Source organism: Gigantopelta aegis, chromosome 12 (assembly GCF_016097555.1).
Source record: "Gigantopelta aegis isolate Gae_Host chromosome 12, Gae_host_genome, whole genome shotgun sequence".
Lineage (NCBI taxonomy): Eukaryota > Metazoa > Mollusca > Gastropoda > Neomphalida > Peltospiridae > Gigantopelta > Gigantopelta aegis.
This window is the reverse complement of record NC_054710.1, coordinates 1,013,619-1,036,680: the sequence shown is the minus strand read 5'-3', so window position 1 is coordinate 1,036,680 and position 23,062 is coordinate 1,013,619. Positions and strand designations below refer to the sequence as shown.

At 39.5% G+C, this 23,062-nt stretch overlaps 1 protein-coding gene across 1 annotated transcript in view; it reads left to right on the top strand.

Moving 5' to 3' along the window:
* Nucleotides 1-11,481: 11,481 nt before the first annotated feature.
* Nucleotides 11,482-23,062, top strand: part of LOC121386537 — a 94,374-nt gene continuing 82,793 nt past the window's right edge. The window contains exons 1-2 of the mRNA XM_041517474.1: nucleotides 11,482-11,887; nucleotides 12,866-12,925. Of these exons, the coding sequence (XP_041373408.1) occupies nucleotides 12,920-12,925 (6 nt within the window). The 5' untranslated portion in view covers nucleotides 11,482-11,887; nucleotides 12,866-12,919. The remainder of the gene's footprint in view (nucleotides 11,888-12,865; nucleotides 12,926-23,062) is intronic.

Genomic DNA, 23,062 nt, shown 5'->3' with positions numbered 1-23,062 from the left:
AAACAAACCATGTAAATTATCCGTTGACCGTCTCAAACATGCTATGCAAGTTACAATATCCAGAAACACGCATTTTTGTTATAATCGTCTAAAACTAAAAACTGCGGTGTACTGCAGATTGTGGTTACAGGGCATTGTAGTGTACTGTTAATTGATAACACAGTGTACTGCGTCTTGATTTTCCAGAATGGATACCTATGTTTGTTTGTTTTTTTTCCCCTAAAGTTAAATCTCAAATAATTAATTTATTTACCAGTGATTTAGTATATATATATATATATATATATATATATATATATATATATATATATATTCTATAAATTGCATTATACTCCAAGATGATGCTATGCAATGTATACCAATTAACGTATGTAAAATTGTCTTGCAGATGGACTTGACAATCTCGTCTGTTGATCTTTCTGGAGTTTCCGAAGAGGTGAAAACTAGACAGACTATTGAACACAAGTGTGACAGTTGCACGTACTCAACGAATAAGATTTCTAACCTACAGAGACATTTGAAAACTCACTCACCAAAAGAGACAAGTACTCCTGTCAAAGAATTAAAATTGATATCTAAAATGTGCGATCAGTGTGGAAAATCTTTTCGATCAAAGTTTGGACTGACATTACATGTAAAGAACAAACACACCTTTACCTATAAGCACACCTGCAATGTGTGTGGCAAGGGGTTTAATCAACAGGTGCAACACAGGTTCCACTGCGCAGGTCATGTCAGCATGTCATTAGAGAAATGTATATTTTGCAAGAAAGAATTTACAGCACCTGGATCACTAAAAAGGCATCAGATATCATGTGAACAACACCCAGATGGGGTTCCAGAAAGCCAGTTCGTTTCTGAACTGTGTGGCAGGTGGATGGAAAGTAGGCAGCACTTGTATTACCAAGCTACAAGTGTAGTGAATGCGGCAAGCTATTTAAATGGAGACCGAGCCTTAAGGTTCACAAAATAAGTGCACATTCATAAACATTTTTATTTGGACTGCTTTTGATACAAGAGTATAAATAAACTTTTGTAATATACTCTTCAAAAAAAGAAACGTATTGAGCATATTTTTCATAACATTAATTTTGACATAACACAATAGTGAATGTTTTAGTATTATCTTATTCTATAGCTAGTGGATATGATATCATGCAATTCTGAAGTTGACAAAACGCATGATTTGACGTCAGCACGTGCAAATATGTTTTTCACAATATCCATAATAATGGTTGCTGAGCTCACATTTATCACGTACAAAGCATGCACGTACAGCACGTGCACTACCCCTTGACAGAAAATTGAGTTACATTCACACACGCATTATCGATAGTGTCGCTACGTAACGTTGAAATTATGCCCAGGCTGACAGAACCACAACGTAACAACGCAATTGGCTGGATGGAAGCCGGGGAATCGCAATCAACAGTTGCACGTCTTTTCAACACATCTTAGAGTACAATATCTAGGCTTTGGCACCGTTATCAGCAAACTGGAGTGTCACGTGACCGCCCCAGATCCGGTCGTCCCAGAGTTACCACACAGGCGCAAGACAGATACATACGTCTACGACATCTACGCGACAGATTCCTAACTGCTTCATCATCAACTTCTGCCATACCTGGGATGCGAAGAATTTCGGACCAGACGTTAAGAAACCGTTTACGTGAAGCCAATATCCGAGCTAGAAGACCAGCTAGACGGATAATTTTAACCGCGCAACATAGGCGTCTACGGCTTACATGGTGCAGACGTTGTCTGATATGGCGTCGACAGCAGTGGCGAAGAGTGGCTTTCAGCGATGAGTCGCGTTTTTTGCTTCAACGCGCCTACGGCAGAGCTAAAGTTTAACGAGGACGTAACGAGCGTTATGCCAATAATTGTGTGCGGCAGGTGGACATATATGGAGGGAGGAGTGTTATGGTATAGGCGGCCATCACTTACACTGGCAGAACAGACCTTGTACATGTCCCAGGTCATCTAACAGCCAAACGTTACTGCAACGAAATTCTCCAGCGTCACGCCATACCTTTCATCAACGCAGAAAATGTCATCTTCCAGCACGACAATGCACGACCACATAGCGCACGTATAACAACAGACGTCCTGAATCAACACAATGTCGGAGTAATGCCATGGCCTGCAAGACCACCTGATCATAACCCCATCGAACAGCTGTGGGATGAACTAGATCGACGTTTACAGCAACGTAACCCTGCTCCACAAACGCTACCCCAGCTGCTCCAGGCTTTGTAACAAACATGGGCTACAATTCCCCAGCCTGTGATTCAAGCATTATTTGATTCCATGCGTAGGAGGTGCCAAGCCGTCATTGCTGCTCATGGGGCTCATACTCGATATTAGTGTCCATGACCGTGACCTTGATACGGTGGCCTAATCCTGTTTATTTGATAGACGATTTCATTCCAAGTGATGATCTGATCATGTTTAACACGTTTCAATTTTACTGCTCTGGTATTGAGCAAAGATATGATGCTATAAATTTGCAATCCAATCCTAACATATACCAGTTATGCATTTCTTTTTTTGAAGAGTATATTTTGGCATATGTTTCCATGAATACAGACATGTGTATGCTATATCATTACATCTTTTCGTTATTGATGAACGTTTAACGTTTATTGTTATTTCTAGTGATATCTTTACAATTTTATTACTACAAAGAAATGAATGCCATATCGTTGGATACTTTTATATTTTCATTTTCATAAATATTATTTGACTCTTTATCATACATGAGAAAATGTATGTTTAACGAAGTTATGACTTAAATAGTTTTTACTTCCAGTGGTATTTTAGTTATTTGTTTTGTTTTTAACATATGCAAGAATGTCTCCTGCTGGCATTATTTTTATTGAATAAAACAGTGATGTTCTTCAGTCCAGATCGATTCCTTCTCTTTTATGAGGCAATATCTTACTTTCGTCACATTTGTGGTGCTGTCTGACTGGCGCAACTCCCCTAGCTGCAAGATCTATTGGCGCTATTCCTACAATTTTACGTTTTGGTCTTCTTTTGGCTCTCGATATTGCATCAAAAAGATGATTCCTGTAATGACAAGATTATTGCTCACTGTTAATATTGTTTTATGCTAAACGTTTTTTTTTCTGTTATTAAACATAACAGTGTTTATGAGTGTATGTATATATGTTTATATGTATGTACACACACACACACGCACGTACGTACATAAGCACACACACGCACACACATTTCTTTAAACATTAATATCAAAATAATCGAAATCAATGGTTGCACCATCTATACTATATACCAAATCTGATTTCAAATATATTAGTATTATGAGACAAGGGTGGCCTATTGATAGATAAATCAATGTATTAAATAGCAGCACTTTCTGTGATATTGAGAAGAAAACATTTTTAATAAAACAAATTAGTCACTGATATTTAAAAGCTCAAATATCCAAATCCATGCATAGAAGTTTTGTTTTGTTTAACGACAGCACTAGAGCACATTGATTAAGTAAACATCGGCTATTGGATATCTAAAATTAGGTAATTCTGACATTGTCTTTGAAAGGAAACCCACTACATTTCCATTAGTAGCAAGGGGTATTTTATATGCACTATCACACAGACAGGACAGCACATATAGTGGCCTTTGATGTACCAGTGGTAGTGCACTGGCTGGAAGGAAAAGTATCCTAATGGGCCCACCAATGGAGATCGATTCCAGACCGATCGTGCATCAGTCATGCGCTTTACCGCTTTAACAGAATTTTTACAATTATCTATGGTTTCCAAGAAGTAACGTAGTTTCGAAAACCCTAACTCTGAAGTCAGTAGTCATTTTTAGTGTTCACTTTTAACTATTAATGGAAACAGACTATACTGGGTGATAACGAAACAAAACAATTTGCAGTACACATAACATTTGATACATTGCAATAAGCAGTACACTCAATCTCAATTTGCCGTACACCGTAGTTTTTAGTTTTAGACGATTATAACAAAGAATACATGTTTCTGGATATTGCAACTTGCACAACATGTTTGAGACGGTCAACGGATAATTTACATGTCTTGTTTTGTATCCAAGTCCCTTTGATTATTTATCAAATCGACACTTTTGACAGGATATCGTCGATTTGACGATGAGCTCACGTGTTATTTATGCAACAATAAAAAATCTGTCGTTTCAAATGGCCTTCCGACGACAGACATTTATTCGCAGATTATCTAGCAAGTAATGGCATGATTTTGTGCAACATAACTCGTCAAATAACTTACCTTGGTGAGTTCATGTTTACATTCCCCTCGGTTCAGAGCTCGCAATATCCTGTCTACGATGCTACACGGTGACAATTAAAATAAAACAAAAGCTACCGCCATATATCGACTTCCGGAAAATGACACATGTATACCCCTATTTTTCAACAGTTGTTGTCTACGGCCATACCACGTTGAAAGCACCGGTTCTCGTCCGATCACCGAAGTTAAGCAACGTCGGGCCCGGTTAGTACTTGAATGTGTGTTCATCGGCTACAGGATGTCAAACATAATATGATCAGAGGCGGATCTAGGGTAGGGGGCATATCCTCCCGTCTCCCACCAAGTGACACCCATGCTCATAGGCTACTGGATGTAAAACATAATATGATCAGTGGCGGATCTAGGGGGGGGGGGGGGGGGGCATATCCTCCCGTCTCCCACCAAGTGACACCCATGCTCATAGGCTACTGGATGTCAAACATAATATGATCAGAGGCGAGGTACTAGGGTAGGGGGCATATCCTCCCGTCTCCAACCAAGTGACACCCATGTTCATCGGCTACAGGATGTCAAACATAATATGATCAGAGGCGGATCTAGGGGGGGGGGCATATCCTCCCGTCTCCCACCATGTGACACCCATGATCATCGGCTACAGGATGTCAAACATAATATGATCAGAGGCGGATCTAGGGTGGGGGGCATATCCTCCCGTCTCCCACCTAGTGACACCCATGCTCATTGGCTACAGGATGTCAAACATAATATGATCAGAGGCGGATCTAGGGGGGGGGATATCCTCCCGTCTCCCACCATGTGACACCCATGATCATCGGCTACAGGATGTCAAACATAATATGATCAGAGGCGGATCGGGGGGGGGGGGGGGGGGGGGCATATCCTCCCGTCTCCCACGTAGTGACACCCATGCTCATTGGCTACAGGATGTCAAACATAATGTGATCAGAGGCGGATCTGGGGGGGGGGGGGGCATATCCTCCCGTCTCCCACCATGTGACACCCATGATCATCGGCTACAGGATGTCAAACATAATATGATCACTGGCGGATCAAGGGGGGGGGGGGTATTCTGCCGTCTCCCACCATGTGACACCCATGTTCATCGGCTACAGGATGTCAACCATAATATGATCAGTGGCGGATCTAGGGTAGGTGGCATATCCTCCCGTCTCCCACCTAGTGACAACCATGATCATCGGCTACTGGATGTCAAACATAATATGATCAGAGGCGAATCTGGGGGGGGGGGGGGATATCCTCCCGTCTCCCACCAAGTGACAACCATCTTCATCGGCTACATAATATGATCATTACAGTTTAAATTCCAGTATTCAACATTATTAAAGAATTATAATATCGGTTTGTATAACAACTCGGAACATGGCGAACACATGCGCTTGTGAAACTTTATTTCAACACAACAGTTTGACTTTGTTCAGTCTCGTCATAAATTATTTCAACGACGTTAAATTACGGGGTGTGGGTGTGATTTTAACATTTAACTACAGGACTTGGGCATATACCTCTATATTGAACAATTGTTGGTGTGTGTGTGTGTGTGTGTGTGTGTGTGTGTGTGTGTGTGTGTGTGTGTGTGTGTGTGTGTGTATGTGTGTGTAGGCCTACCATCGATAAACAATCGGCACTTGTAGAGACAGGAGCAAATAATTTGCGTATATCGATGATACGTAACTACTGCTAGACAAGTGTGACAATTAAAATGAAATACATCTTCTGACATGATAGCTGCGTGAATTCAGCGTGAGGATAGATAATAATGTGAACTCGACGTTCTGTTTATAGTGTTGTTATCAACACAGAACATATAAAACAAAGCGTCTCGTCTGTATAGTCTATAGACCACGTTGTTGGTAACACTGGTTGGTAACTTGGTACGAGAATAGTCTGTATAGTCTATATACCACGTTGTTGGTAACATTGGTTGGTAACTTGGTACGAGAATAGTCTGTATAGTCTATAGACCACGTTGTTGGTAACATTGGTTGGTAACTTGGTACGAGAATAGTCTGTATAGTCTATATACCACGTTGTTGGTAACATTGGTTGGTAACTTGGTACGAGAATAGTCTGTATAGTCTTTAGACCACGTTGTTGGTAACATTGGTTGGTAACTTGGTACGAGAATAGTCTGTATAGCCTTTAGACCACGTTGTTGGTAACATTGGTTGGTAACTTTGTACGAGAATAGTCTGTATAGTCTATAGACCACGTTGTTGGTAACATTGGTTGGTAACTTTGTACGAGAATAGTCTGTATAGCATTTAGACCACGTTGTTGGTAACATTGGTTGGTAACTTTGTACGAGAATAGTCTGTATAGTCTATAGACCACGTTGTTGTAACATTGGTTGGTAACTTGGTACGAGAATAGTCTGTATAGTCTATAGACCACGTTGTCGGTAACATTGTTTGGTAACTTGGTACGAGAATAGTCTGTATAGTCTATAGACCACGTTGTTGGTAACATTGATTGGTAACTTGGTACGAGAATAGTCTGTATAGTTTTTAGACCACGTTGTTGGTACGAGAATAGTCTGTATAGTCTTTAGACCACGTTGTTGGTAACATTGGTTGGTAACTTGGTACGAGAATAGTCTGTATAGTCTATAGACCACGTTGTTGGTAACATTGGTTGGTTACTTGGTACGAGAATAGTCTGTATAGTCTTTAGACCACGTTGTTGGTACGAGAATAGTCTGTATAGTCTATAGACCACGTTGTTGGTAACATTGGTTGGTAACTTGGTACGAGAATAGTCTGTATAGCCTTTAGACCACGTTGTTGGTAACACTGGTTGGTAACTTTGTACGAGAATAGTCTGTATAGTCTATAGACCACGTTGTTGGTAACATTGGTTGGTAACTTGGTACGAGAATAGTCTGTATAGTCTTTAGACCACGTTGTTGGTACGAGAATAGTCTGTATAGTCTTTAGACCACGTTGTTGGTAACATTGGTTGGTAACTTGGTACGAGAATAGTCTGTATAGTCTATAGACCACGTTGTTGGTAACATTGGTTGGTAACTTGGTACGAGAATAGTCTGTATAGCCTATAGACCACGTTGTTGGTAACATTGGTTGGTAACTTTGTACGAGAATAGTCTGTATAGTCTATAGACCACGTTGTTGGTAACATTGGTTGGTAACTTTGTACGAGAATAGTCTGTATAGCATTTAGACCACGTTGTTGGTAACATTGGTTGGTAACTTTGTACGAGAATAGTCTGTATAGTCTATAGACCACGTTGTTGTAACATTGGTTGGTAACTTGGTACGAGAATAGTCTGTATAGTCTATAGACCACGTTGTCGGTAACATTGTTTGGTAACTTGGTACGAGAATAGTCTGTATAGTCTATAGACCACGTTGTTGGTACGAGAATAGTCTGTATAGTCTATAGACCACGTTGTTGGTAACATTGATTGGTAACTTGGTACGAGAATAGTCTGTATAGCCTTTAGACCACGTTGTTGGTAACACTGGTTGGTAACTTGGTACGAGAATAGTCTGTATAGTCTATAGACCACGTTGTTGGTAACACTGGTTGGTAACTTGGTACGAGAATAGTCTGTATAGTCTTTAGACCACGTTGTTGGTAACATTGGTTGGTAACATGGTACGAGAATAGTCTGTATAGTCTATAGACCACGTTGCTGGTAACATTGGTTGGTAACTTGGTACGAGAATAGTCTGTATAGTCTTTAGACCACATTGCTGGTAGGTTGGTACTTGGTACACTGTTAGTCTATAGACCATGTTGTTGGTAACATTGGTTGGTAACTTGGTACGAGAATAGTCTGTATAGTCTTTAGACCACGTTGTTGGTAACATTGGTTGGTTACTTGGTACGAGAATAGTCTGTATAGTCTTTAGACCACGTTGCTGGTAACATTGGTTGGTAACTTGGTACGAGAATAGTCTGTATAGTCTATAGACCACATTGCTGGTAACATTGGTTGGTAACTTGGTACGATAATAGTCTGAATAGTCTATAGACCATGTTGTTGGTAACATTGGTTGGTAACTTGGTACGAGAATAGTCTGTATAGCCTTTAGACCACGTTGTTGGTAACATTGGTTGGTTACTTGGTACGAGAATAGTCTGTATAGTCTATAGACCATGTTGTTGGTACGAGAATAGTCTGTATAGTCTATAGACCACGTTGTTGGTAACATTGTTTGGTAACTTGGTACGAGAATAGTCTGTATAGTCTATAGACCACGTTGTTGGTACGAGAATAGTCTGTATAGTCTATAGACCACGTTGTCGGTAACATTGTTTGGTAACTTGGTACGAGAATAGTCTGTATAGTCTTTAGACCACGTTGTTGGTACGAGAATAGTCTGTATAGTCTATAGACCACGTTGTTGGTAACATTGGTTGGTAACTTGGTACGAGAATAGTCTGTATAGTCTATAGACCACGTTGTTGGTAACATTGTTTGGTAACTTGGTACGAGAATAGTCTGTATAGTCTATAGACCACGTTGTGGTACGAGAATAGTCTGTATAGTCTATAGACCACGTTGTCGGTAACATTGTTTGGTAACTTGGTACGAGAATAGTCTGTATAGTCTTTAGACCACGTTGTTGGTACGAGAATAGTCTGTATAGTCTATAGACCACGTTGTTGGTAACATTGGTTGGTAACTTGGTACGAGAATAGTCTGTATAGTCTATAGACCACGTTGTTGGTAACATTGATTGGTAACTTGGTACGAGAATAGTCTGTATAGCCTTTAGACCACGTTGTTGGTAACACTGGTTGGTAACTTGGTACGAGAATAGTCTGTATAGTCTATAGACCACGTTGTTGGTAACATTGGTTGGTAACTTGGTACGAGAATAGTCTGTATAGTCTTTAGACCACGTTGTTGGTAACATTGGTTGGTAACTTGGTACGAGAATAGTCTGTATAGTCTATAGACCACGTTGTTGGTACGAGAATAGTATGTATAGTCTATAGACCACGTTGTTGGTAACATTGTTTGGTAACTTGGTACGAGAATAGTCTGTATAGTCTATAGACCACGTTGTTGTTACGAGAATAGTCTGTTTAGTCTATAGACCACGTTGTTGGTAACATTGGTTGGTAACTTGGTACGAGAATAGTCTGTATAGTCTATAGACCACGTTGTTGGTACGAGAATAGTCTGTATAGTCTATAGACCACGTTGTTGGTAACATTGGTTGGTAACTTGGTACGAGAATAGTCTGTATAGCCTTTAGACCACGTTGTTGGTATAGGCGCTATACTACAACATATTTACTCTAAGGAAAATATGTGAATAATATTAGCCTTTAACATAACTCAATGACGTTTTTGGCTCTAGTGAAATAAACCTATTTTCTGTGGTTCTTTTCTGTCGTTAAAAGTGTGTGTGTGTGTGTGTGTGTGTGTGTGTGTGTGTGTGTGTAGGGAGGGGGGCATTTGCACTCTGGTCTCCCCACTCCAAAACATGTTGGTGGGTGGAACATGTGCTACCCGTCCTCCACCAAGTGACGCCCATGCTTCCTAATATTACATATTTTGTTTCTTCTTGTTTCTTGGTTTGCATTCAACTTCCCTAAGCTATATATAATTGATCAAATTAACTTCTTTTTTTCACACAAAATGTTCCAAACACAACATGGGAAAACGATCAATATCAGTAGCGGATCCAGGGGGGTCCAAGGGTCCGGACCCCCCTTTTTGAAAACCGACCATAACCTTTATGGGGAAACATGGTTATATTAACTGTTCTGTGTAAAAGGAGAGATCAGTCGGTGGTGGTAAAGGTTTAACGTACATATATGCCACGAAAGCTTCATGCACGCCTGTCATGGGCTTAATATCTGACTTCGCCAGTGACTAAGTCTAGGACAAGAGGGGGGGGGGGGGGGGGATGAGCTTGAAGTGGACAGAATTTGGAATACAAGTATTTAGTAGCGTCCAGCGACTGCGTGGACCGACTAGTAGACACCGAAAATGGGCCATGCTCTGATTGGCTGAATTTCGATTCCTTCGGATCTAACTAGAAAAACCTAAGTCAACGGAGAATAACTGCAACTAACATCATGTCCGGACTAAGAATTTAAACCCAAAAATAAGTTTGACTGCTCGGCCAAAAAGGTTTTACGGTGATTTGAGCAATTGAACGGGCGCCAAAGTAAAATGCGTAGGACTATTTATTAAAAAAATAAACATAAGAATTTGGAAGCTCGATCGAAGAATGTTTAAAGTCCAACTAAGCCCAAAAAGGAGGTTACCTGTCCTAGTTAAGGTTGACGCAGCAGGACTCATGGCGAATTGATGGGCTGATCAGGGCAGAAGTTGGGGAGTCCTTCCATCAAAAACTGGTTGTTACGTTCAAGGGCTCCTGTGTAGATGTCCCGCAGTACCATCTTTAAGATGCGATGAATGGTCGCGTTGGGCATCGTAGGCATCAGGAGTCCTTGTCTGTACAGCCCGTCCTGCTGCGCTGTCACATAGGTTTGGTTTGCGTGAGGGGACTCCTGTAGCTGGTACTTCCCTTGTCCTGTTGGAAGTTGGCGCCAGTGCTTGTCTGACCAGGGTCCGTTAAGATGTTTAGGGTCGGTAAAGTCACCGATTACCGCTCCTCTGTATTTCGCCGGGAGTTTGTCACAGACGAGAATCCAATCGTCGGACATTTTCGGTGCGGTGACTGATGACATCTTCCTCCTCTTGGATTCTCGCTGGACCGCCGTTGGTTCAACAACAACTACCGGAGGTGGTGGTGGACTTGCCGGTGGCTCATCGATGACCACGTGGCCCGTGTCCATGGTAGTCGGTAGATCAACAGAAGAGGCCGCCACTGTCAGTGGAGCTGACAGCTTTGGCCCCCCCTGGGTCTTCCCTGGCGAGTGCTTCGGTCGAGCAGGTAAATTCGGTTGAGCAGAATGAACCGCCCCCCGGTGGTTGAGCCACCGGGTTTGGATCACCCTGCGCCGCTCCTAGTCTCGCCCTCCTCTTCGGGACAGGTGGGACCGCCCTTAGGTCCCCCCTGCGAAGTCTTAGGTCGCCTCCTCCGTCTTCTGCTGGGTGTAGGTTGCTTCCTGTCACTGCCGTATAGTAGCGTGACGGTCGCCGAGTCGCCATTGTGCTCGATCCGGTACTTGGACAATGGCCCAAGCGATCGCAGCACAGCCCTTAGGGTGGGGGGGGGGGGGGGGAGAGAAATCTCCACGCTCTCTAAACACAACTTCATCGCTTGAAAGTCAGGCAGAAGTGTGAGATCAGTCATTACATTTGGACGAGAATGTAATTCCTTTCAGAAATCCTGCATCCGCGCCTAAATATATATTCTAAAATTGTCCGCGACAGCATGTCCCCGCCCCTATAGATCTGCTCCTTCGGGAGCTCGCCTTATTTTCCGTGGACAAACTCAAAGTTTCCCCTTTCATAACTTTGTGAAAGCCGCCTGACGCGAACGCTTGCATACAGAAACGTAGGGATTGTCCGCATTTTATACTCGCCCACATGATTAGACTTGCGTCCCTTTACTTGTTCGTCGCAGTGAATGATGTCATACTTACAAAGTTAGGAAGAAAACGGTTTAGAATGTGAAGCGTTCAGCTGTTTGTGGGGTAAGTTTAATGAAGTTTTACAAAATAGTAAAACATAATATGAATTAAAGGTGCTACCTAGAGGTGAACTATGTAAACAGATGTCGTTTCATTATAGCAGTGACTACGTTCAAGACGCTGTGAACAAATTCGGTCACGCCAGTACTGCCAGTAGGGGCATACATTTAAAGTTTTAGTCATTTGTAATGTAAATTTCAGTAAATAAAAAAATATATATATATTCTAACAAACAAATAATGGAAAAATATCCGCCCGGTCCCCCCTTCCCCTAACCCTAACCCTAACCCTAACCCCAGCCATAATCCCAACCCTAACCCTAACCCTAACCCTAACCCTCAACCCTAACTAAAAATAATAATGGAGGGGACCGGGCGGATATTATACCCAAATAATACAAAGTTTGAGTAAAGCGTAGAAAGGCTAAACATTTAAAAATTAATAAAAATCGACAAAATGCCACAGTGTGTGGTAAAAACAAAGAAAAAAAAAAAAAAAAAAAAAAAAAAAAAAAAGAAAGAAAGAAAGAAAAAAAAGAGAAACGATTTAATGGAAGAACAAACAAGATTGAGTAATATGCATAGTTTTAGTAATCACATGACTTATTTTACCTATAAACATAGTCATGTTTCATAATTTTGATTTTGTTTTCCTCAGCAATATTAAAAAATAAAGGACACTCCAAAACCCAAGTGGGGACGAACTGACGTGTGGGGGGGGGGGGGGGGAGGAGCACATTTTATTATCAGTCTTCAAACTTAACTGGATGTTGTGAATGCCTTTTGACATGTAGTTATATTGCAGGCCGTCAAGTATCCTACTTTTTCCTCTTTTTTTTTTTATGAGTCCCTATTTAGCCCTCTTTTTGATGAAAATTCCTATTTTTTCCCTCTTTTTTTTTTCACTTTTGACCAGTTTCATATTTAAAAAAACATTTTTTAAGCAACACCATATTTTTTCTTTTCACACCATTTGCTCCAGATAACTTGCTATGAGGCATATTGTGATATCTGTGGCAGTCATTGAAATCTGAATATGCAGGTGAGATGCATGGTTACAGGCTTCCAGTTATTAATTTTCACAATGCAATATAAAGTCCTATTCATAATTTCTGAATTTCTGAATATGTTTCTGTTTTTGGTAACATCTGATCTTGTTGAATGCTCAAAACTAGAAAAACGAAACAAAAACAAAACAACTGCTAAATTGTGTGGGTGGGTTGGTGTTTGTGCAAATATCTTACATTTTCCACATTTCTCATCACGTCAAAATTGTACGAAGTCAGGCTGAAGCTGTTAGGGTTACCTCTGTTATACTAGTGCATGGTTTCTACGGAAGTAGGACTTCAGTGCTAATTTTCAGGTTGTGCTTTGCTTACCGTAACAAGTATTCTATTAAATGTGCACACCTGCAGTATCATAATTATTTGACATATTTCTACCAATTCAGTTAGCACACAGCTACTAAATCCAGCTATATTATCCAGTTGATCTACCAAGAGAAAACTTAATTAAAAAAAATAGTGTCCATACACACATTCAATCACATACACACACACACACTGCCATTGCTGCTGTTTTTGATGGTGTCACTGGGTCAGCAATGTCTTGTGGGGTTTTTTCAGTCAACACCCCTGTCATTTCAGAGTTAAAATTTGACCTTGTAACTTGTATTATTCAATAGCATAAAAGGAATACTGCATTGTGTTGCTTTTTAAAAGTCTTACTCCAAAGAACCAAATTCAACCACTGCATTGTCTGAATAAAAAGTGGTGGATCGGGATGGCTATAAGGGGTGTTGGGAGGCCATCTTAAAACAAAAATAAGTGCCTGTTTTATTCCTATGATATACACATTGTGTTATTTTCCTGTATTATTATCTTTTCAATGGTTTTCTATTTCCATATTTAGTTTTTTGAGATGGTTCACTCACTTGACCCCTGCAATATTTTCTATTTTTGGACATTTACTTTTATACAAAATTCCTATTTTCTTCCTATTTTGTGGGCAAAATTCCTATTTTAACCCTATTTTCAGTCAACAAAAATTCCTATTTTCCTATGTTTTTGACCCACCACCTCACTTGATGGTCTGATATAGCTAAAGTTTATTGTTATTTTATGACACCACTAGAGCACATTGATCAATTAATCATCAGCTGTTGGATGTCAACCATTTGGTAATTTTGACATGTAGCTATATAGCTAGTTTATTGTTGTTTTATGACACCACTAGAGCACATTGATCAATTAATCATCAGCTGTTGGATGTCAACCATTTGGTAATTTTGACATGTAGTTATATAGCTAGAGTTTATTGTTGTTTTATGACACCACTAGAGCACATTGATCAATTAATCATCAGCTGTTGGATGTCAACCATTTGGTAATTTTGACATGTAGTTATATAGCTAGGGTTTATTGTTGTTTTATGACGCCACTAGAGCACATTGATCAATTAATCATCAGCTGTTGGATGTCAACCATTTGGTAATTTTGACATGTAGCTATATAGCTAGGGTTTATTGTTATTTTATGACACCACTAGAGCACATTGATCAATTAATCATCAGCTGTTGGATGTCAACCATTTGGTAATTTTGACATGTAGTTATATAGCTAGGGTTTATTGTTATTTTATGACACCACTAGAGCACATTGATCAATTAATCATCAGCTGTTGGATGTCAACCATTTGGTAATTTTGACATGTAGCTATATAGCTAGTTTATTGTTGTTTTATGACACCACTAGAGCACATTGATCAATTAATCATCAGCTGTTGGATGTCAACCATTTGGTAATTTTGACATGTAGTTATATAGCTAGGGTTTATTGTTATTTTATGACACCACTAGAGCACATTGATCAATTAATCATCAGCTGTTGGATGTCAACCATTTGGTAAATATAGAATACTATACGAGTTTTCGCTAGATATAATTTTTACGAAACGAGTGAACTTCTCGAGTGAACGTAGTTTTTGTTATTTTTTAAAACTTAAACTTAATATTGTTTTTGTAGAATTATGAAAAAGTAAAATATACAGCGTGTTGTAGAAATTTAACAGGGGTCAAGGTTAGTAGACCAGTTTTTATTTTAATGTGGCGATGCATAATATAGCTAATTTTGAATTTGAATGACGTCTCAGAATTCCAATGACGTCACTTTGCACCTCCTTACAGGTTCCATTAGACCAAATCAATTCCTATTGCCGATAATGTTAACGTTTACTAATAAAACTGATATAAGCAGTGTTTCAACACACCCAGGAAGTACAGCAATAGAAAGTGTGGCACCTCACATCTAATCTAGCTGCAAGAAAATGGGGGGTCAGTATCATTTAAGAGATTTAATTTATGTTTTTAATAGCAACCGTCATTTTTGCTGAAAATTGCAGTTCCATTTTTGGGGGTACCCCGCATTAGTTTCAACCTCTGGTATATACTGCATAACAACTGTATAACAAATAAAAGTGTATTTATTTATTGTCAATGGATAATAGTATTTGCACAAATAATCAATGTCACATATTACTACCAATCACACCCACAGCTGCTTTTACTCCGTAAATATTTGATGGTGCACGTCGAACTTTGACATGGAACTCTCTTCTTTGGTACTATGCAACCTATATCAAAAAAATATATTTTTCAAAGTGTCCAATTGGGTGTTTTCATGACTATCAGGATCTTCTGTGTTCTGATATGATGTGACAACATAATTGAAAGTGTTGTTCCTACAGTGCAACCTGATTTAATGTTCAACTCACGAAGCATCAGTGTTATGCAAAGTTGTATACAAATGCAATGTATCATATTTAAAACCAATAATAAATAAAAATACTACTCTTGAAGATACATACTATGGGTTGGTTGTGTATGCTTAGTTGTATATGTAGTGTGTGCATGCATAGTCAGAGTCTCTCATTTCCAATAAATAATTACCTTAAAACTCATTTATTGCAGTGACCCTGTGTTTTGAAAGACTTTAATGGGCATATGATAAGAACTTCACTAGAAAAAAAGCATACTACATGTGGTATCTGAAATGAACACCACTGCATCCACAAATAGTAGTAAATTAATGTGTTACACATCATGGTGGGGTAAACACCCAAGGTATGAACTATGCTTGGATGTCAAGTCACTGAATGCAATATTTTCAAACCCATCAGCCTATAGTTGTTTTTATATATGCATTATTAAATCTACTGACAGCTACCATTATATCTGTTGATATTTTATTAATAGTCTCCAGTGATTGGTGCTTACAGACATGTATCATATCTAGAGTTATCATTAGGGTTTTACATCTTTATTTTTTATTTGTCATAAAAAAAGCACATTCAATCCATCAAAAGAGTGCGAAAGTCATTTGTCTTTAATTATTTTCTGTTTTAACTGAATATAATATTTATATCGTATTCATTACTACAATCTGTAATGTAACACATCATTTACATAGTAATATTGGAAAATATAGCTTTACAAGTGTGGTAATAGTGGAAGATAATACTAACACACTCCTAGGTAGATTAACAAATGTGTCAAAATTGCTCTTGTACTTGGTATATACTTCAAATACCCTTTACTATAGAAAACTCACTGAATATATGGACAAGATTTAATGAACTGACCTAAAGCTATCATTACCAAGCTTATATTTGTGTACAAATAAAGAAGAGAATGCAAAATGGCTACACAGAACCCACTTCTGTAGATTTTAATGTTTTTGCCAAACTCACAAAAACAATTGTAAAAACTCCCATATTTGCCTAAAACATAATTCACCAACCTAAAGAGTATGTTAAAATTACAGCAGAAATCAGGTTATTTAAATATAGTCATTCCAGAGCCAATTGCATTCAAATACACATTGTTAATGGAGATCTAAAAGCTTAACCTAATATCAGCTAACATTATTTTTTAACTAAAAATAAATTATTACTAATAGCTTATTTCATCTTGCCTAGACTTATTAGCCTAAATAAGATTAGTGTTATATGACATGTCCATCACCTTGGATAAATAAGCTTTAAAATATTTTAAGTAAAAAATATGGGCCAAAATCTCCAATTGGTCAGCACAGACTTTTTTTTTCAAACTCTATTCTCAGCAGTGCCATTCCCAGTCTGGAGCTCCACGCAGTAAGACGTGTTTGTTTCGCTTGTGCACACTGCACGTGCTTTTGTGTGCTCGACTTGGGGGTCCTTCATTTCGTTGTTTTTGTCAGCGAAATGAAGTTTTCTACTGGGATGTATGCGGCCATTGGAACTGATTGAACGCTGGAACGCTTCTCGTTTCGACAGTCTGCACCACCAGGTTGGATTCTTTTTCAGCGAGATTCCTCGCCTCCACGTCATTTCTCCGTCTGACTATGTTGACTTGTTTTTTCGTGACTCGTATGACGACCATTCTGCAGAACGCCACGGTTGTTCGCGTTTAGTCTCTACATGTCCGAGCCTGTCCTACCAGCACTGGAAGATTGACCGCCCCACTCTAAGAAGAAATAGGAAGTGGGGTTGGCCCCTACTACTCTTTTTCTAGACTTTACATTGCTTTATAATGATACCATCTCGTATCCTCCGGAGTCGGGCCCGTCCGCACCACTATACCAACCCATGACGACTGGACTATACCCTAGTCTGATACTCTACTCGTTCAGACGGATCCGGCTTCTCAAGATCTGTATTTCAGCACAGCACACCTTCAACATCTATCGACTGTCAATCTAGGGGTTTTCTTGATGGGATGCAACCCATCTCGTCCCTTTAAGCTGTGCACCCAAACGGCCTTAACGAGGCCACTCGCGTGGACATATCGATCGGACTTTAAACGTTTAGATATGCGTTCAAAATTTTATGTCGAAATTACTTCTTTTTTGTAATATTATTAAATAGTCCGATCCTCTCTTCTTTCTCTTATTTAATTTTGGACTGTCCTTCTAAAATGCTCCAAATTATATAAATATTCGGCCGAGCAGTCAATTCTTTTTTATTTTTGGCTTGTAACCTTTTTATTTTTTTATTTATTCTATTAACGTTTTTACTAATTGCTATTTTCAAAATTCTGCCCATTTTCAACCCACCCCCCCCCCCTCCATCCCGAGTCAGGCCACCGATCTTATCAGAGGTCAGACTCGGGATGGGCGTGTTCGAAACCCTAGTGGTATATGGGCACGTTAAACTAGTTATCATCATCATCAGCAGTGCACAGTAAATTAATGCCAAGGTCAAGGTCATTATGAACTCCCATGCCTGAGTGTAACCTAATTAAGCAATTATGACTGTCAAATAACAGTAAATGGCACACAATATAAAATAATGATAATATAGTGAATATATGCTATAGGTTCCATTAGACCAAATCAATTCCTATATTGCCGATAATGTTAACGTTTACTAATAAAACTGATATAAGCAGCGTTTCAACACACCCAGGAAGTACAGCAATAGAAAGTGTGGCACCTCACATCTAATCTAGTTGCAAGAAAATGGGGGGTCACGTATCATTTAAGAGATTTAATTTATGTTTTTAATAGCAACCGTCATTTTTGCTGAAAATTGCAGTTCCATTTTTGGGGGTACCCCGCATTAGTTTCAACCTCTGGTATATACTGCATAACAACTGTATAACAAATAAAAGTGTATTTGTTTATTGTCAATGGATAATAGTATTTGCACAAATAATCAATGTCACATATTACTACCAATCACACCCACAGCTGCTTTTACTCCGTAAATATTTGACGGTGCACGTCGAACTTTGACATGGTACTCTCTTCTTTAGTACTATGCAACCTATATCAAAAAAATATATTTTTCAAAAAGTGTCCAATTGGGTGTTTTCATGACTATCAGGATCTTCTGTGTTCTGATATGATGTGACAACATAATTGAAAGTGTTGTTCCTACAATGCAACCTGATTTAATGTACACCTCACGAAGCACAAGTGTTATGCAAAGTTGTATACAAATGCAATGTATCATATTTAAAACCAATAATAAATAAAAATACTACTCTTGAAGATACATACTATGGGTTGGTTGTGTATGCTTAGTTGTATATGTAGTGTGTGCATGCATAGTCAGAGTCTCTCATTTCCAATAAATAATTACCTTAAAACTCATTTATTGCAGTGACCCTGTGTTTTGAAAGACTTTAATGGGCATATGATAAGAACTTCACTAGAAAAAAAGCATACTACATGTGGTATCTGAAATGAACACCACTGCATCCACAAATAGTAGTAAATTAATGTGTTACACATGGTGGGGTAAACACCCAAGGTATGAACTATGCTTGGATGTCAAGTCACTGAATGCAATATTTTCAAACCCATCAGCCTAGTCGAACTTTGACATGGTACTCTCTTCTTTGGTACTATGCAACCTATAATAACCACAAACTGGGTACATGACGTTTCCGTTTTAAGAATGCTGGAAAAAATCCAATGAAAAATTCCTATTGATTTTTTTTTTTTTCCGAACATCACTGAAGCACCTGAATGCGTTATTTCCGAACATCACTGAAGCACCTGAATGCGTTTTTTCCGAACATCACTGAAGCACCTGAATGCGTTTTTTCCGAACATCACTGAAGCACCTGAATGCGTTATTTCCGAACATCACTGAAGCACCTGAATGCGTTTTTTCCGAACATCACTGAAGCACCTGAATGCGTTTTTTCCGAACATCACTGAACACCTGAATGCGTTTTTTCCGAACATCACTGAAGCACCTGAATGCGTTGTTTCCGAACATCACTGAAGCACCTGAAGCACCTGAATGCGTTGTTTCCGAACATCACTGAACACCTGAATGCGTTTGTTTCCGAACATCACTGAACACCTGAATGCGTTTGTTTCCGAACATCACTGAAGCACCTGAATGCGTTGTTTCCGAACATCACTGAAGCACCTGAAGCACCTGAATGCGTTGTTTCCGAACATCACTGAACACCTGAATGCGTTTGTTTCCGAACATCACTGAACACCTGAATGCGTTTGTTTCCGAACATCACTGAAGCACCTGAATGCGTTGTTTCCGAACATCACTGAAGCACCTGAAGCACCTGAATGCGTTGTTTCTGAACATCACTGAACACCTGAATGCGTTTGTTTCCGAACATCACTGAACACCTGAATGCGTTTGTTTCCGAACATCATTGAAGCACCTGAATGCGTTTGTTTCCGAACATCACTGAAGCACCTGAATGCGTTGTTTCCGAACATCACTGAAGCACCTGAAGCACCTGAATGCGTTGTTTCCGAACATCACTGAACACCTGAATGCGTTTGTTTCCGAACATCACTGAACACCTGAATGCGTTTGTTTCCGAACATCACTGAACACCTGAATGCGTTTGTTTCCGAACATCACTGAACACCTGAATGCGTTGTTTCCGAACATCACTGAAACACCTGAATGCGTTGTTTCCGAACATCACTGAACACCTGAATGCGTTTGTTTCCGAACATCACTGAACACCTGAATGCGTTTGTTTCCGAACATCACTGAACACCTGAATGCGTTTGTTTCCGAACATCACTGAAGCACCTGAATGCGTTGTTTCCGAACATCACTGAACACCTGAATGCGTTGTTTCCGAACATCACTGAACACCTGAATGCGTTTGTTTCCGAACATCACTGAACACCTGAATGCGTTTGTTTCCGAACATCACTGAAGCACCTGAATGCGTTGTTTCCGAACATCACTGAACACCTGAATGCGTTTGTTTCCGAACATCACTGAAGCACCTGAATGCGTTTGTTTCCGAACATCACTGAACACCTGAATGCGTTTGTTTCCGAACATCACTGAACACCTGAATGCGTTTGTTTCCGAACATCACTGAAGCACCTGAATGCGTTGTTTCCGAACATCACTGAACACCTGAATGCGTTTGTTTCCGAACATCACTGAAGCACCTGAATGCGTTTGTTTCCGAACATCACTGAACACCTGAATGCGTTTGTTTCCGAACATCACTGAACACCTGAATGCGTTTGTTTCCGAACATCACTGAACACCTGAATGCGTTTGTTTCCGAACATCACTGAAGCACCTGAATGCGTTGTTTCCGAACATCACTGAACACCTGAATGCGTTGTTTCCGAACATCACTGAACACCTGAATGCGTTTGTTTCCGAACATCACTGAAGCACCTGAATGCGTTGTTTCCGAACATCACTGAAGCACCTGAATGCGTTGTTTCCGAACATCACTGAACACCTGAATGCGTTGTTTCCGAACATCACTGAACACCTGAATGCGTTTGTTTCCGAACATCACTGAAGCACCTGAATGCGTTGTTTCCGAACATCACTGAACACCTGAATGCGTTGTTTCCGAACATCACTGAACACCTGAATGCGTTTGTTTCCGAACATCACTGAAGCACCTGAATGCGTTGTTTCCGAACATCACTGAACACCTGAATGCGTTGTTTCCGAACATCACTGAACACCTGAATGCGTTTGTTTCCGAACATCACTGAAGCACCTGAATGCGTTGTTTCCGAACATCACTGAAGCACCTGAATGCGTTGTTTCCGAACATCACTGAACACCTGAATGCGTTGTTTCCGAACATCACTGAAGCACCTGAATGCGTTTGTTTCCGAACATCACTGAAGCACCTGAATGCGTTGTTTCCGAACATCACTGAACACCTGAATGCGTTTGTTTCCGAACATCACTGAAGCACCTGAATGCGTTGTTTCCGAACATCACTGAACACCTGAATGCGTTTGTTTCCGAACATCACTGAAGCACCTGAATGCGTTGTTTCCGAACATCACTGAAGCACCTGAATGCGTTGTTTCCGAACATCACTGAAGCACCTGAATGCGTTGTTTCCGAACATCACTGAAGCACCTGAATGCGTTGTTTCCGAACATCACTGAAGCACCTGAATGCGTTGTTTCCGAACATCACTGAAGCACCTGAAGCACCTGAATGCGTTTGAAGAAAATGTATTTATTTATTTATTTTATATATTTTATTATTATTTTTAATTTAAATGTCTCGCGACATCCGATGAATGAATGAAAAATATAGTAAAAGTTGTGGAATGTTGACAACGTAATTTTTCATGAATGAAAAAAAAACAGTCCCGGTAGACTTACTGTCCAACCAATCATAATAGCCTTGCTTCATTGTCAAGCAATGAAAAAACGTACATCCGGTATGACCCTCGTGACGTGTACCGTATTTGTACGACACTGCTATACATTCACCAGGTGGGTGATAATTGACAGTTTTCCATTAGCAGCATTATTATATACTTCTCCACACAGGACAGCACATATAATGGAGTTTTATATGCCAGTCATGGGGCACTGTTTGGGACAATATTCAATTATATATTATACATTCACACCAATAATACAGTGTTCGAGATTAAATTTCTTGGCCAGTATCCCAATTGGATACTAACATTCCAAAATCTGGTATCCCACCTGAGAAATTAGTATTATATGGCATCCCAGTGGGATACTGGGTTCTTGAAGTCTGGTATCCAAAATTACATTCTGGTATCCCCGGGATATCGGGATACCGTTAATCTCGAACACTGTAATAACTATACTTTAATGTTTTACACATTTTGTTAGATTGAATATCATTCTTTCAAAGGAACAGTAACGCAACCTTTCCTTTTCTCCATTTAATAAATAATATGTTCCACAGATTACACTAGTGAAACAATATGAGCCAATCCATGGTATGGTAAACTGAGATGCCATGTTAAGATAATAATACCCAGGGTTTTAGATTGCAACAAAGCCAAGGCATTAAATGCTGTGCCCAAAATAACTGCATCCAAAATAAACATATCAAATTAAATACAAACATACTAACCTCAAACGATTTATCTCAAAACAACTAAAATTTTCTTGAATTAGATTAAAATAACTAATGCATTATAACCCTTCAGCAGTTGGTAATGATATTGTTGTGCTAAAAAGACCTCTCTGTACTAAAAAACAACAACAACCCCCCCCCCCCCCCCAACAAACAATTATGCCCCATAACAGTGAGATTTAAAACCCTGAGTACTGGTGCCGCTAATGCAACAGTTGTGAAGGGTGAACTATTTTTAGATGAATTCTATTTAGTCATCAACATATATTTGTTTTTTGTTTTTATATCTGTCATGATATTATGTTTTATC